General features: G+C 45.1%; 1 protein-coding gene across 2 annotated transcripts in view; it reads right to left on the bottom strand.

The window, feature by feature from the left end:
- The window catches only part of CPAMD8 (C3 and PZP like alpha-2-macroglobulin domain containing 8), a 103,840-nt gene that overhangs the window by 38,404 nt on the left and 49,635 nt on the right, over positions 1 to 15,801 (bottom strand). For both annotated transcript variants that reach the window (XM_074939832.1, XM_074939833.1), the window contains exons 30-36: positions 12,789 to 12,954; positions 11,970 to 12,056; positions 10,732 to 10,868; positions 10,188 to 10,343; positions 9,741 to 9,803; positions 7,708 to 7,946; positions 997 to 1,084 (exon numbers count right to left, since the gene is read on the bottom strand). In XM_074939832.1, the coding sequence (XP_074795933.1) occupies positions 997 to 1,084; positions 7,708 to 7,946; positions 9,741 to 9,803; positions 10,188 to 10,343; positions 10,732 to 10,868; positions 11,970 to 12,056; positions 12,789 to 12,954 (936 nt within the window). The remainder of the gene's footprint in view (positions 1 to 996; positions 1,085 to 7,707; positions 7,947 to 9,740; positions 9,804 to 10,187; positions 10,344 to 10,731; positions 10,869 to 11,969; positions 12,057 to 12,788; positions 12,955 to 15,801) is intronic.

Here is a 15,801-nt window from a genome sequence, read left to right as displayed (position 1 = left end):
ATTCTCAGATCCTAACAAACAATCTCACTAGCTTCAGTGACAGTTACCGTGTGAGTATCTGAGGGCAAGTTTTGACTCAAACTGCAGCCCTCTGAAGATGCACGTAATGGCTTCATCTTCACTGGGGGGGAAAAAGGTGCATTCTCAACTCGAGTTAACTAACTTGAGGTACAATCCTAGTGAAGACAAGGCAGTTTGTAGTCTTCACGTGAGTTAGTAAGTCAAATTAAACTGCCTTGTCTTCACTAGAATTGTGCCTTGTTAGTTAATCTGAGTTATGAACACAGTCCCACCCCCCCCACACACATACAGAAAAGACAAGGCCATTAAAGGAAGAGGTCTGTTGTGTAGAGAAATTCCTGATTAGCTCTTTTGCTGTTTCTCAGAGATAGCATGTTAGTTTCTTTTCTCTCTTCAGACAGAGTGTCACTAACAATTTTATTTATAACATCAAAAAGCAATGAAAACAGTGTAATGCTGCAACAAATTCTAAAGTGAATCTGAAGACTGTAGTTCCTCCCTCCTAGAGAGCTGGCTGGGCAAGAGGCACATTCTGTCCACCTCAGTTTGGCTTGCAATAAACATGATGTTCTCCCAGAAAAAAAAATTCCAAGACACAGAGCCTCCAATGAAATCGAATCCAGATGTTGGAGATAATACAGCCCCTAAGAAGCCATAAACAGCTCCTGTTGGAGCACATTTTCACTTCAGCTTTTCCAAATGAGTCTCATTTAATTACCATGAGCCATGCACAGTAATAAAGGCTTATTTGGTTGAGTTAGGTAAATTTGTTAATCTTAGTCAGAACATCTGTTTCCCCACTTCAGATAAATATTTTCTGACAAGTGAAATCTCCTACCCTCTGATTTTAATTACATCTCTTCTCACATAATATGGCATTTACTTCCCCAAGCACCTCAAAGGGAATCCCTGCTAATGAAAGAGCCATGGCCAACCTCTAAGCACATGCTCTGCACTCTGATCACAACATCTTACCTGCTCCAGGCTCTCAATATCTGCTCGGAAACCTGAGAACAAGGGTACCTCCAAGACAGCCATGTTTGATGATCCCGAATGCAGCCACCTTCCCAGGGGGGATAAAAAGAGAGAGAATAAAGTCAGGAACTGAGTTAAACCATACCTGGAGCAGTTGGGGATGAAGCAGACTTGAGACAGAAGCTTTCAAAGAAAAGTGACACACAGAGTCTAGGAGGAGAGGATACCTAATCCCAAATGAAGGGCTTGCCAAAAGCCACATTCTCTTTAGTTTTATAAATGCTCCCAGTGACAGGTTGGACCACCTGATGTGCTGGGGTTTAACTGAGCCTCCCCTGCTCAATCAGCCTGGGTTCCCTCTCCCTACTTTGCTGAATTAGGCTCTCCGGTCTCTTGCAGCACACACAAAGTAGGGCCACATCCTGCTGCAGACACAGACTGAAGTCAGCTCTGTGTGAGAGGGCTCCCCCAGCACTCACGTGCCCTCCCCTTTTAGGAGAGAAACTCAAAATACTACTGTCTTGCACTGTATAGAAATATTTGCACAGTGCAAGCACATCAAATTCACCCTCTTCCTCAATGTGAAGAGAGATGTGCACGACTTCTTGCCGCCCCTCCTCCCCAGTTAGAAATTAGAGAAACGGGGTTTAATAATAAACAAAACAAATTTTATTAACTACAAAAGGTGAATTTGAAGTGATTATAAGAGATAACAGAAAGAACAAAACAGATTACTGAGCAAATAAAACAAAGTATGCAAGCTAAGCTCAATATACTTAAGAAATAGGTTACAAAGTGTAATTTCTTACCCTAAATTTTATTTTAGGCAGGTTGCAAAGTTTCTGTGGTTCAGAGTTCCAGTTATATTTCTTTTCAGTCTGGACTCCGCCTCCCACCTCCCACCTTCCCTTCAGGTGGCTTTAGCAGCCTTTCTTCTTGGGCAAACAGGCCATGGAGAGGAGGAGTCCCGTTTGCATTCTTCCCCACCCTTAAATAGGATTTATATAAGGCAGAATCCTTTGTTTCCCAAACTTGATCCCCCTTCCCTTCCAGGGGAAAGTTACAAGAAGTCCCAGGTAATGTTTAGTATCAGGTGACAAGACCACCTGACCTAATAGTGACAGGTTTCAGAGTAGCAGCCGTGTTAGTCTGTATCCTCAAAAAGAAAAGGAGTACTTGTGGCACCTTAGAGACTAACAAATTTATTTGAGCATAAGCTTTTATGAGCTGTATCTGATGAAGTGAGCTGTAGCTCACGAAAGCTTATGCTCAAATAAATTTGTTAGTCTCTAAGGTGTCACAAGTACTCCTTTTCTTTTTGACCTAATAGTGTCACAGTTAAGTCCCCCTCCGCCCCACACCTCCCAGGAGGAAGAGAGATTAGTATCTTCATGGTTTTGTTGTTGCTTCCTGATAGCTCATCAAATTTGATGGCCTATCCTCTGGTGGGTGTCTTCCCAATATACCCCCAGATGTAATTGTTACATAGCCCATATTCCTAACTTTAGATACAGACATGATACATGCATACAAATTGGATAATCACATCCAGTAAATCATAGCCTTTCCAAGGATACCGTACAAAACCCATCTTGCATAAAGTATATCTCAGTTATGTCATATCCATATTATAAGCATATTTCCATAAAGAATATGGAGTGTAGCGTCATACTCCTCTCTGCTTTTGCTAGCCAAAAATTAAGTGCAGCCCATAGAGCACAGAGATGTGAGAAGGCAGGCAGAAGAGGACAAGAAGGATACAGTCTATCATGGTGCTGCTAGACTAATTATTAATTATTGGACATCACTGGGCAAGTGCACTTCTGACAGAGGGAAATGGCCCCTTGTGGGAGGAAACGCTTCTGCTTCTCTCTAAAGTAGCCTGCTGGGAATGGAGTAAGGCATAAGAAAGAGCAGTGCCTGGATTGGTGACCTTGGCACACATGTGCGACGTATATTACAAACAAGAAACAATGCAAAAAGGTAGCTCAGACATGCAACAGCTCTGCACAGATCCACTTTTGTGGATATGGGGGCATTCTAGGCACAAACCAGGCATCTGAATCCCTCTCCCCAGCCCTGCACTTAGATAGCACGGTGATGGGTAATTAAAAATACACAGACTCAGTTCAGATAATGCCCATGGCACTTGCGATGTCTTGTCACCCTGGACAAGATGGGAATTCAGCCACTTCTATATGGAATAACTCAGCCTTAGGATCACCACTTGCAGAACTTCATGATACAATCCAAAGCCCTTACTGAGCATCACAAACATAAACTGCAAGGCTCTGGGCTTTATCTGCGTCTCTGTAAATAGAAAAGCATGGCCATATCTTAAAGGAAATGCAGAGACACACTGGGCTCAATGTAATATATATATGAAAAGTGCCTAAGGGCACATCTACACAGCAAAAAAACCCAAACCAAAACAAAAAAACAACCCTGCGGCAGTGAGTTCCAGAGCCCACATCAACTGACTTGGGCTTGTGCTATGGGGCTAAAAGTAGCATTGTAGACACCCCCACTCGGGCTGGAGCCTGGGCTCTGAAACCAGTGAGGGGGGAGGGTCTACGACCCCAGGCTCCAGTACAAACAGGAACATCTACATTGCTATTTTTAGCCCTGTAGCACAACCCCCACAAGCCAGAGTCAGCTGACTTAGGCTCTGAGACTTGCTGCCATAGGTTTTTGTTTTGTTTTTTTGCTGTGTAGACGTCTCCTTAGAGAGTGAGCTCCCATTGTTAGAAAAGAACAGGTATGGCATGGACAGAGGCAGTGCCAGCTTCCCCACTGCCAAAGTGCTTTGCCCAGCAGGGTGACAGGCTGGTTATGCCTCCATAGTCAGTTTAGTCCTTGGCTTCTCTGCTGTCAACGAGGATACTGATTAGTGCCAACTGAGATCAGGATACATAAGACCCCAGATGGCCTTTCCCCAACATGGCCTTTGGGGCTGGAAGTGGTTACTTGGGGTTAAAGGAATTCGTGTCCTATTATCAGGTCCCAAGCCATCCAATCCTGCCCGTCCAGAACTTTCTATAAACAGTTGGTTAGGAAACCTTGTTCTGAGGTGGAAACGTTGCTGTAGCTCACGAAAGCTCATGCTCAGATAAACTGGTTAGTCTCTAAGGTGCCACAAGTCCTCCTTGTCTTTTTGCTGAAGGCCAGTAAACCAAGGGGCTGAACTGAAACACTGAGCGATATCTTAAAGGTGACTGCAAAGGGGGAAGCAAATGGGTGTGGTTTTTTCCGTTCGCTTTTTATCATAGGAATTTGGATCCTGTCTACTTTGGGGACTCTATGGTGACTGGAGAATTAGGGATGTGATATCACAAAAGAGCAAAAACTGCACAGTGTGGAAGGGAAGATTTTTAGTCTAGTTAAAACTGGTATTTTGTAAACATCCAATTCATTCCAATGCCTAATTGACACCTAGGGAAAAGAGTGTCTTTATCATTATGGTTATTATTAATAATTATCTGTACTACTGTAGTGTCCAGGAGCCTGAGCCATGGACCAGAACTCTGTTGTGCTAAGTACTGTACAAACACAGAAAAAAATATGGTTCCTGCTCCAAAGAGCTTACAGATAACACACCCTCACTTGTTCAGATAACGTGAGAGAGCTCACTATGTACATCATCCTCTGCAACATCAGTGAGGCCTCCAGCAAAACCAGGGAAAATAAGACTTGTCATTCCTCATATTTCTACAGGAAAACACAAGCAGATGGAGGAGAATCCTTCCAGTCCATTGTATGTTACAAAGAGGGCAGATGCTCATTGATTTCAATTCCTCACAGCATGGAAACAGGGGCACTATTGCAACAAGGAGATTGGTGCAATTAAGATGTAGACCCAGCTAACTCCTCGGAGAGAAAGTGGCATTTCCTGTTCCAGTAGAGCACTCTCTTTTCTCTAAATTCATATAGTCATTCAGTCTCACCCCAAAAAGGAAATGTCCTGAGGACTCCATCTGAGCACTTGGCTCCTCAAAATAAACAATTTCCCTCTTGTGTAACAACTCCAGCTTGATGCATTCCCTTTGCTATCCTTATAAATGCCTCCCATTCAAGCTCTACAGGGGAAGATATCTAAGGAGTTAAAGAGCATGTTTACCGGGGGACTAAGGGGCAGGGAAGATCTCATTTGCTTTTGTTTGTTGTCCAAGACTTCGATCTCCTCAGCCTGAACTTCCTCTCAAATTTCTGTCTTTGCTCCAGCAATTCCTATGGCAGAAGTTTCAGAAATGACAGCAGAAAGCTTGTGTTGATGCAAGGCAGCCTCCTTAGTTACAGACATCTTCAAAGAACAGATGAAGAACCTTTCAAACTTGCCTCCCCATAAGATGCTCATGCAATAGCAGAGTCAGGGCCTGCCTACAATAATGTAGCTAGACTGATGACACAAATGTGCTGCATGAGCGCAAAGCAGAGCTGGCACCGGAACAGCTCTATCTGGTAAGATACTGGTGCAGTTACAGAGATACCGGTTAACTCAACAGGCCTGAGAAATACCCCCTTCTTCCACTGATCATACACCCATAGCTCCCAGAGCCAGGAGGGCAAAGCAGCAGGTGAGAACCTCAGAGCCAGGGAGAGTTTGCTAAAGAACCTGGACAGGCTCTTGTGGTTACACAGAACTGGCCAGACAATTTTCAGGGTCCCCAGCAAAATGCTGCGCTGGAAGGTGCAGTAGGACCAGAGCTGCTTGCCACTCAGACATTGCTGCTGGAGGAAGGCATGAAGCTGGCTTGTGAAATGCAAGTCTATGTGGGGCCAGACCTGGGGATTTCATGGGTCCTTGGCATTCATTAGCATCATGACTGCCAGCAACATAACATAAGAGCCAGAAAGAAGGGTTTGGTGAGTTTAGAGACAAGAGAGTCCCATCTCAGTTTGGAGTCACTCTGACAGATTGTTTTCAGGACTGTATCCAATATCTGTGTTTAACTCTTTGGCAGGGAGCAGGTGGCAGCAGGCAGGGAAGCACAGACATTCCCATTGCTATGATGAGGCACTGAGTGACTGTGCTACTGCTGCTGAGATTTCAGGCATCCGGACCAGATAATTCTTTAACCTCTAGAACCCCAGCGCCTGGCACATTGGACACGGAAATGCAACAGGGATATGAAGATTTGGTGAATTTTCAGTTTTATCTGCTGTGCACTCTGACATTTGTAAATGCCTCCTCACTCTAGCTCTGGGCTTCCCTTCCCTTCAGCCTGCCCTACCACAAACTCCTTGAAACCAAAGCAATCTGTTGACAATAGGGGCAGGATTTCAAGCTTGGGGTGAAAGTCTGGTGGATTCAGCACAGGAAAGAGTCAGGAGAGCAAGGTTCTATTTCCTGTCCCTGCAACTCTCTCATTGTAACGCTACAGGCAAGCCTCTTCCTCTTTCCCAGGCCTCGGTTTTCCCATTGGTAAAATGAGGATAAGGCTGCTGACAGCCTTTACAAAGCATTTTGAGCGCTAGGGATGAAAATCAGTGTGTGTTGGTATCACTCCAGACATTTTTTCTAACTAAATTTCTAACATTCTTTAATAAGAAACAAGCAGATAAATAGTCGGCTCTGGGGAACCATGTCAACCAAATAATCTCACAGACTGCACTGTTACCATAGTGACCAGAGAGCCATACCAGCAATCGGATTCCAAACTGATACCATGGCAACCAGCATCCTTTGTTAGAGTTTCTGTATCCAAAACTGAACAGACTAGCCTGAGCAACTCAAATAAACATTAAATTAGAGTCAAGTTAATAATATTTATAGAACCATGGCTATGTTTCATGTAGAACTACCTAACTGGCATTACCTAACTCCTTTAGGTTTCTAAGGAATCTTTCATTAATATAGCCTTGGAAAATGTTCTGGAACTTTTTCTTTTGCACCTGATGTAATGAGATGGTTTAGTCTGTTTTCTTCAGGTTTTGTAAGAGACAATAATAAATATATAAAGGCTTAATCAGAGCCAGTAGTCTCCAAATGTCACCTCCTCTCTATACAACAATTGGTAAATTCTTTGTGCATGTTTTTCCTCCTCTCAAAAAGTGCTTCAAAACTACAAATATCAAAGCCAGCAACCAAGCACTCATAGGTAACCATATAATGTCGAGGAGGTATGCACAGCCAGCTTTCACAGGCATACCACAAGAACAAACCAATGTGCACACTCTCGGAAGTAAAGTAGTTTAAGTAAGAAAACACATCAGTTTCAAAGAGGTAGAGTGAGAGAAAAGGCAAAAAATATAAAAAAATCAGATTAAAAATGTCTTAATCATGTGTCCTACTGAATCAGTATAAATTATTGATGGAACCATTCCAATAATAAACCCTCCCTGCCTATCTTTATTTGAAACTCTTAACACTTGATATTTATTAATGAGTGCCTCAGGCACAAACTATCTTACCTGTTACTCTGGCTTCAACACCTGGGCAAATCAAGTGAGACTACTAGGGCAAGTAAAACGCGAGTTGTTCTGTCTGACTTGATCTGAGACAAGGACAACACAGCAAGAACAGTATAACAGTACGTATCCCATAAAAACACATTATAAACCCCCACAGATGTAGGGATGGGATGCAATTCTCACTGGAAGAACATCTGGGAGTGGTTTGAAATGGAAGGACTAGTGGAAGGATCTGCTGATAACAAGCTTAGCCAACCCGTACAGAGAGCCATGTTTAAGGAAATAAAGGGATTTCACTACCTAGTACACGTCTCCAGGATCACTTTGTATTCCTGGTGATCTTGATCAGAAGCTGGGTCATCATCATCCACCAGTGCCCGTTCTCTGTGGGAGGCTTCTGAGCGATTCTCATCTGGAGAGAGGGGCCGTAGGGGATGCTGAGTTTGCCGATGACACTCTGATTTGGGCTCTTTCAGGTTAACCAGAAGCTGGAAAGCTGGTTTAGCAACAGGGTCAGGCACATTGTAAGTGACATCAATCTGCAGCAAACGGGGGGGTGGAGGGGGAGGAAATCAGGTCTGATTTTAGTGCCATTGACTATGAAGCAATAAAAGCATTGTTTAGACCCTGCAGCATCACCAGACACTTCCAGAGAGATGAGAGCAGAGACTAGACTCTCAGACATTTTGGGGGGGACCTTGAGCAATTTACTAGTAACATCCTGCATCAGTAACACCACTGCTCACAATGACATTCCAACTGCCAAACCTACACTAATGTCTACAGATGGGAGATTTTACCAAAAAGAATCTCTTATAATCTCTTATATTGGAATTGGAAAAGGTTCAGAAAATGGCAACAAAAATGATTAGGGGTATGGAATGGCTGCCATATGAGGAGAGATTGATAAGACTGGGACTTTTCAGCTTGGAAAAGAGACGGCTAAGGGAGATATGATAGAGGTCTATAAAATCATAACTGGTGCGGAGAAAGTAAATAAGGAAGTGTTATTTACTCCTTCTCATAACACAAGAACTAGGGGTCACCAAATGAAATTAACAGGCAGCAGGTTTAAAACAAACAAAAGGAAGTATTTCTTCACACAACGCACAGTCACCCTGTGGAACTCTTTGCCAGAGGACGTTGTGAAGGCCAAAACTATAACAGGGTTCAAAAAAGAACTAGATACATTCATAGAGAATAGGTTGGTCCATCAATGGCTATTAGCCAGGATGGACAGGGATGGTGTCCCTAGCCTCTGTTTGCCAGAAGCTAGTAATGGGCGACAGGGAATTACTTGATGATTCCCTGTTCTGTTCATTCCCTCTGGGGCACCTGGTATTGGCCCCTGTCAGAAGACAGGACACTGGCTAGATCAGGGGTGGGCAAACTTTTTGGCCCGAGGGCCACATCGGGGTGCGAAACTGTATGGAGGGCCGGGTAGGGAAGGCTGTGCCTCCCCAAACAGGCTGGCCCCTGCCCCCTATCCGCTCCCTCCCACTTCCCGCCCCCTGATTACCCCCCTCAGAACTCCCCACCCATCCAACCCCCCCCCCCGCTCCTTGTCCCCTGACCGCCCTCTCCTGGGACCCCACCCCCTATCCAACCTCCCCTATTCCCCATCCCCTGCCACCCCTGAACCTCTGCCCTATCCAACTGCCCCTGTTCTCCCCCCCCGACCGCCCCCCCCAACTGCACCCTGTCCCCTGACTGCCCCCTGGGATCCCCTCCCCATATCCACCCCCCCAGCCCCTTTACCATGCTGCTCAGAGCAGCATGTCTGGAGCTGCACCACCCGGCCGGAGCCAGACAAGCTGCCGTGCATGAGCACACAGCCCCGCCGCCCAGAGCGCTGCCCACGTGGCGGCATAGCTATGGGGGAGCGGGGGAAGTGGGGGAGGGGCTGGGGTTTCGCCTCCCCGGTGGGGAGCTCAGGGGCCAGGCAGGACAGTCCCGCAGGCCGAATGTGGCCCGCGGGCTGTAGTTTGCCCACCTCTGGGCTAGATGGATCTGGCTAGTATGGCTGTTCTTATGTTCTTATAAAACTATCCCACAGCTTGATATGTCCCTATCAGGATGCATTTCCTGACATTCAGCCTAAATATTCACTTTTAAATGTCACCCCAGTCACTTCTAGTCACACCCTCATGTACCACCCTCCTTTAGACATTAGAAAGAGACAAAGCAAAGGCTTAGAGAGGATTATTTGTTGGCTAGTCATGCCAATTCATCACTGGGGGAAGAGGTTGGAAAGAAATAAATGTTTAATAGACTGTCTTGTCTGTTTAAATGTAATCTTCTCAGCTCCTTTACACAGCCCGGAAGCCCCTTACCTGCATCAGACAGCAGCCTTCGCCCTTGGCACTTACGAACAGCCCAGTGGGAATGCTGGGGATCTGGGGACAAGCATGGGAGAATCCACAGTTAAGACATGTCAGCCTTGGTTTTTATGTGACAGAGCATTCCAGTTTACATGGAACCATATAAAAGCAGAACAAAAATGGCAGATTCTTCCTCAGTCCCTATATTTAATGCAAGCAGCCAGTGGTAATGATCCCAAACCAAACACCAGGCATCCATTGTGATGAAGGATGTTCTCATAACTGAGCATTTGCTGCCTCTCCCATCAGAGGTTGGGCACAATAGCCAGCCCATTTCCCCCCACCCCCCACACTGAAATAATCTGAGTTACAACACAGAACCCAAATTCAGGTCGGTCACTTTGGGAAACTGGTAACATTAAAGCAGAGGAAGTTGTATCTTTTCAGGCACCCACTTACCACTGCAGTCTGGAGAACCTTCTTATTCATCTTGTTAAGCTCAAAAGTCTCTTGATAGTCTAAATTAGTGGAAGCCAGGGAAATGGTAAGGTTGACTCCTCCAACGTAAGAAAGAATGGCATATTCAGCCAGAGCCTGCAGAGCTACACATGTATCCTATGGGATTGGGGGAAAAGACAGTTAGTGAAGAACCAAGGAGCACCAACCTTATGAACTAGCAACGTGCTGTATGCTCATTAGCATCTGACAGCTCAGGTTTCCTCTGCACTTGCTTAGACAGTAAATGGAATCGCTTCATTCCCCTCTCTCCGCACCTCTTCCTCCCTCAGAAGTCTCAGAGAAAGTGAAAGAGACACTCAAGTTCACTCCTTGCTGCTCACACCCGAAAGGTGTGATAAAGAGCACTGCGCGGTATTCTCTGCACCAGGATTTAGCATGACTCCTACATTCCAGAATGAAACCTAACCCAGATTAGTCCCTAGTCAGTCAGTTTGCATTGGCATTTATTTCTGTGATGAAATTACACAAGCTGCCAGGAATTCACCTGAGTGGATGAGAATCCTCCAAGTGCATTTCTCTGCTGCGACAGCCATTTAACCACTGGAAGTGCAGAGGCCACATCTCCCAGGAGCGTGTATGTCAGCAGTGCATAGGCTGTCATTTCCACCTCTGCAGATACAACTGAAAGAGAAAACAATCAAAACCACATTTGGAGTAGGGAATCTGGGCTGAGCTAGGTATCACCCCTCTGTAGTTTCACAAGCTAAAAAAATCTTTAGGGTTCAGAGAGTCCAAGGCAGAAAGAGACAAATGAAGCAGTGAAAAATGTCTGTACCCAAATTACATCGGACATTTTCCAAAATGGGCCTCATGTGTCAGCTTCCAGTCTAATCTTTCCTCTGGCACATCAGATCACAGCTCCTTCTGCTTGACTTTTAGCCCCTGCATAAATTTACTCTGGCTCCCTTTTCCCCTACATGCCACCCAAGCTGCATGGCTGACTCTGCATCTCTGTCATCGGACTTTTCATGCAGAGTCATGGTCTTTTTTGACCTGGCCCAACGATTACTCCATTAATTTTTACACCTTTTCATCTTGATAGTGGAGCCTGGGGTTTTAAATAGTTAATGATTAGTGCTGGCATATTCAAAGGAGACTAAGGGAGTTAGATGGCCAACTCTCATTGACTGTCAATGGAAACTGGGCACCTCACTCTCAGGGTCCTTTGAAAATCCCAGGCCAAATAGCTGTTACTGTAAAATTAAGTATATTTGACTTCTAATTTCCCATGGCAAATGACTCCTCCCCTGAGGAGTCCCATAAGGCTCATAGTTCCCCATTTTATTCACCATCTCCTAAGCTTTATGGAGAGCTGGTGAGATAACATGGGCTGAAATGCCAGCAATGCATGGACCACACCCAGCTCTGCACCTCCTAGTTCTCTTAATGTCTGGCCACTGCCTTCTCCTGCTCTTGACTCCTGCTCCTTTTTTGAATTGTTAACAAGACAGACGTAAGGAGGGTGAAAGGGACATTAGGGTGCATTATAAAAAACATGCAACTAACAAGATGTGTGAATGTTGCCCCACTCAGTCACTGGACTTTTGTTGCACCCCATTCCCCTTCCTTTGCCTTCACATGTGAACTCCTCAGGGCAGCGACCTTCCCTTCTTACCTACCTGAAAAGCAGTTAGCACACTGCAGGCATTATATAAAACAAAAGAGAATAATCCCAGTCTTTCCCCCAACAGGGGTATCATAAATAACCACAAACAGGGGTACCTGATTGAGAAAGCCCATCGTTAAATCCCATGAATGTATCTTCATCAGTAACCAGAGTCCCCATTAAGCTCCAGTGTGTAAAGCCATCTAGAATGGTAAAGCAGTAAAGAAGTTAAAGCTATTCCCTAGACACAGGGAGATTCAAACTCTGCTGTCACATATTTGGTCTAAAACTGAACCACGACCTATACTGCATTGTCATTCCATTTACAAAGTAAGCTTCTTGGGGCAGGGACTACGGATTCCTTTGGGTTACGTACAGTGCTAACTACATTGTTGGTGCTTAAGAACAATTTGTAAAGAGGGATTTATTTTGGCTGGGGGCAGAAGGAAAGAGAGGATTAATGCTGACAGGCTGCTGAATTTTGCATTCCAAAGAGCCATCTGCAGAATCAGATCTTGCATCACTGATCAAGTATTGTGGCATCAGAGAAGGATGCTAAATGTCACACAGTGGCACTGCAAAGTCTCTGGTGCACTTACACTGCTCACAGCAGAGACCACTCATACCAGTACCGCTAGAAGCTAGGGAAGGTGGAGTCAAACCAATGCCTGTAGCTGAAGGACTCTGCCCTGTATCCTGAGAATCAGGAGAATTATGTTATAAAGGTCGATTCATGTTATAAGGAAGCCCTCATCTCAGAGGATATATCCTCCCCAGGCTGATAACTGAGATCACTTGTTCTCGCTGGCAAGTGCTGTTAGCTTGTTTCCACAAGTGCCCTGGGGAGGCCTGTACTGAGTACATTGTCTGAGAAGCCTCAGAGCAGTAGAAGTTATTTGAGGGGCATGCCAGCTTGGCCCTCAGGTGCACAGTACCTTGCATAATGGCCATGCTGTTCATTTTCCGCAACATCACTGCAGCAGAGGGACTATGCAGAAGAGTCAGGGCATATGCAGTCAGGGCTGTGGTGTAGGGATCTTCTGCAGAATACAAGTTGGACTCCAAGAAGTGTTTTGCTTTGGCAACTGCTGCTTTTTCTTCCTAAATTGGGGGGAGTGGGAAAAAGACTAGCTATATTACTAGCACCTGCATCTCCAGAGCTGAGATTGCTACAGTTTTCATGAACTTGTGTCCATTAGGGAAGCAGTGTGAACATGCACTTTGCTCTGTGTGGTACAGAACCGACTGATCCTTCCTTTCCCTAAGTAGGGCCGTGACTCCAGGGTTAAAAAAATGTGGACTAACACCACAGTAAGAAAGATCCAGATATTAATTTTGCTGAGACATATTTGTTCCCCTAATGCTGAAGAGGCTTCATTCCCCTGTAGGACTCAGCATGGACAGCAAAGATATTTAGTAGCAGTGAAGTCTCTGCTTTACATTTGATTGGGTCCCTTACACTCCAGAGCATCTAGCAGATACCAAATGATAATAAAGGCCAAGATTCCCAGGGTCACCACAGTCAGCAGACATGTTTTATTAACTCCCCCGATGACCTCACTGTGTAGGAACAAAGCTCTAACAATTTATAGAAATAATTTAATTGGATTTGATGTAATTGGGTTTCCTTTGATTGCCCTGTCACACTTACCTTCTTCCTTCCTCATTTCCTAGCTCAGATCATTAGTAACACTTGCAGATCTCCCCTAGGGAAACCACCAGACTGTAATGAACTGGGACTTCTGGGGCTATCTGACTTAGAAATGGCCTAGAGAGAACATCCCTCCCTGCCCTATCTTTCCCATAAAGGGGAGCTGCCGCAGAGGGGGTGGTGACTTACTCCTTTAGCACAGGGGTTCTCAAACTGGGGGTCGGGACCCCTGAGGGGGTCGTGAGGTTATTACATGGGGGGGTCGCAAGCTGTCAGCCTCCACCGCAAACCCTGCTTCGACGCCAGCATTTATAATAGTGTTAAATATAAAAAAGTGTTTTTAATTTGTAAGTGTGTGGGGGGGTGTCGCACTCAGAGGCTTGCTGTGTGAAAGGGGTCACCAATACAAAAGTTTGAGAACCGCTGCTTTAGCACTTTCAGGATCAGATCTTGCACAGTGCTGAGTGCCCTCAACTCCCACGGAGTCTAACCGGAATTAAGGGTGCTCAGCACATTGCAGGCTGGCCTTATTCTGAGAGCTTTGCAAGGCACAGGCCTACAGCACGCTGAGCACATCAATCACAAAGGTTTTCTGAAGAGATCCTCATGGCTCCTCTGGGCACTTAAAAATCCCCTTAAAAACGGTGTTTTATGTCTGAACAGGAAATCAACATGTCTGAGTAGGGGACACCAAAGAGACACACTGAACAGACCTTTCTCTCTACAGAGACACAGGGTATCAGATTCATAACATATTTATTGTCATTCCCTCCCCACAGGGAATGCTTGGCTCAGCAGTTTTGAGTGTGTGCAATGTGTGATTACAAACAGGGTCCAGAGAAAGAGAGTGTGTGAGATCAGTAGCAGGCTCCAACATGCTATCTACAGAGATTCAGAAGGGTTTGGGGAACTCACTTTGTCCAGTATTTGAAGTCCGGGTGGCCAAGTGTAGCCTGCAGAATTCTACAGTGCAGACCTCAAGCCCCACCTCATCAGTACCAGGTTACTAACACACTGCATGCACCTCAACATAAGAGACAATCTGTTCCATTTTTGTAATTCTGTAGCTCCTAGCAAGTTGGCCATGTGGGGCTCAGTTTGGGAAAGTCTGGTCACCCCTGCACTAACCCCACATTTTGTATATTATATATAAAATGACTCTTTAGAACCTTGCTCATTCAAGACCTAAATTAATCAAATGGGACCCAGTTCACATCGGAGAGTGATATGGCAAAAGGCTTCCATAATTAATTAACAGTAAGAGCTTGTCCTCTCTGCTGGAATGAGGAGGCAGGGATATATTTCTTTTTCTTTTTACTAATGTAGGGACAGCTTGACAGAAATGGACAGTGAAATCTATCATTTATCTACACAAGTCCAGCACAGGCAACAGCTCTATAAAGTTGGGGTGATCATATGGTTTAGTGGGTAGGGCACTGGATTAAGAGTCAGTGTTAGGAGGCTCTGCCACTGACCTGCTGTACAACCTTGGGCATGTCACTTCCCCTCTCTGTGTCTTTACTTCCCTTTCTGCCTTGTCTACTTAGACAGTAAACTTTTGGGGGCAGGTGTTTGTTGTTACAGTAGTGCCTACATTTGTAGGCACTACCGTAATACAAATAAATAATAATATGCTGCTTTACGCTGCCCTGCAAATGCCTATTCTTGGAGGTGAGAGGAGAGTTCAGTCTCCAAGGGGCATTCAATTTTCAGCCTATCAGAATCAGCAGCTATTGAGGCAATTGTGGCCATGGTTTTTGGGACACAGCTATTTATCCAACAGAAATTGGACTGAGGACCATTAACTCATTCACACATCCAAATGAACACTCTTCAGATAGTAAATCAGCTTCCTCTGCTGGATTTAACAAAGGTAACATAGTACAGGGGATTCAGGATGAATGTAATAGGTAATCCAAGAGATCTTCTATTCACTGAGATCTGGCTGCCTCCTACCCTTCTGGAGTGATAGAAAGCAGTGGCTCTCCACACACATGCATTGTATTAAGCACCAGGAAATTGCATTACAGCAAAGGTGAACATTTTGCTGCATTCCACTACATCACAGGAAAGTGACTCTTCTCTAAGACATTTGATAATTTTAAATACCCTAACTGAGGAATCACAGGCTGTAGAATTCATGAATGTGGCTATCTGGCAGGGGCTGCCAGCAAACCCACCTATTAGGATCAGGACAAAGAGGAGCATAGAGACAGATCCATATTTATTGTGTTCACTGCCTTTCTGAGCTGATCAGCAACTTATGTGGAAACAACTGCCTGCTGCTGCAGGGGATT

Source organism: Natator depressus, chromosome 25, assembly GCF_965152275.1.
Source record: "Natator depressus isolate rNatDep1 chromosome 25, rNatDep2.hap1, whole genome shotgun sequence".
NCBI classification, from domain to species: Eukaryota; Metazoa; Chordata; order Testudines; family Cheloniidae; genus Natator; species Natator depressus.
This window is presented reverse-complemented; position numbering and strand designations above follow the sequence as displayed.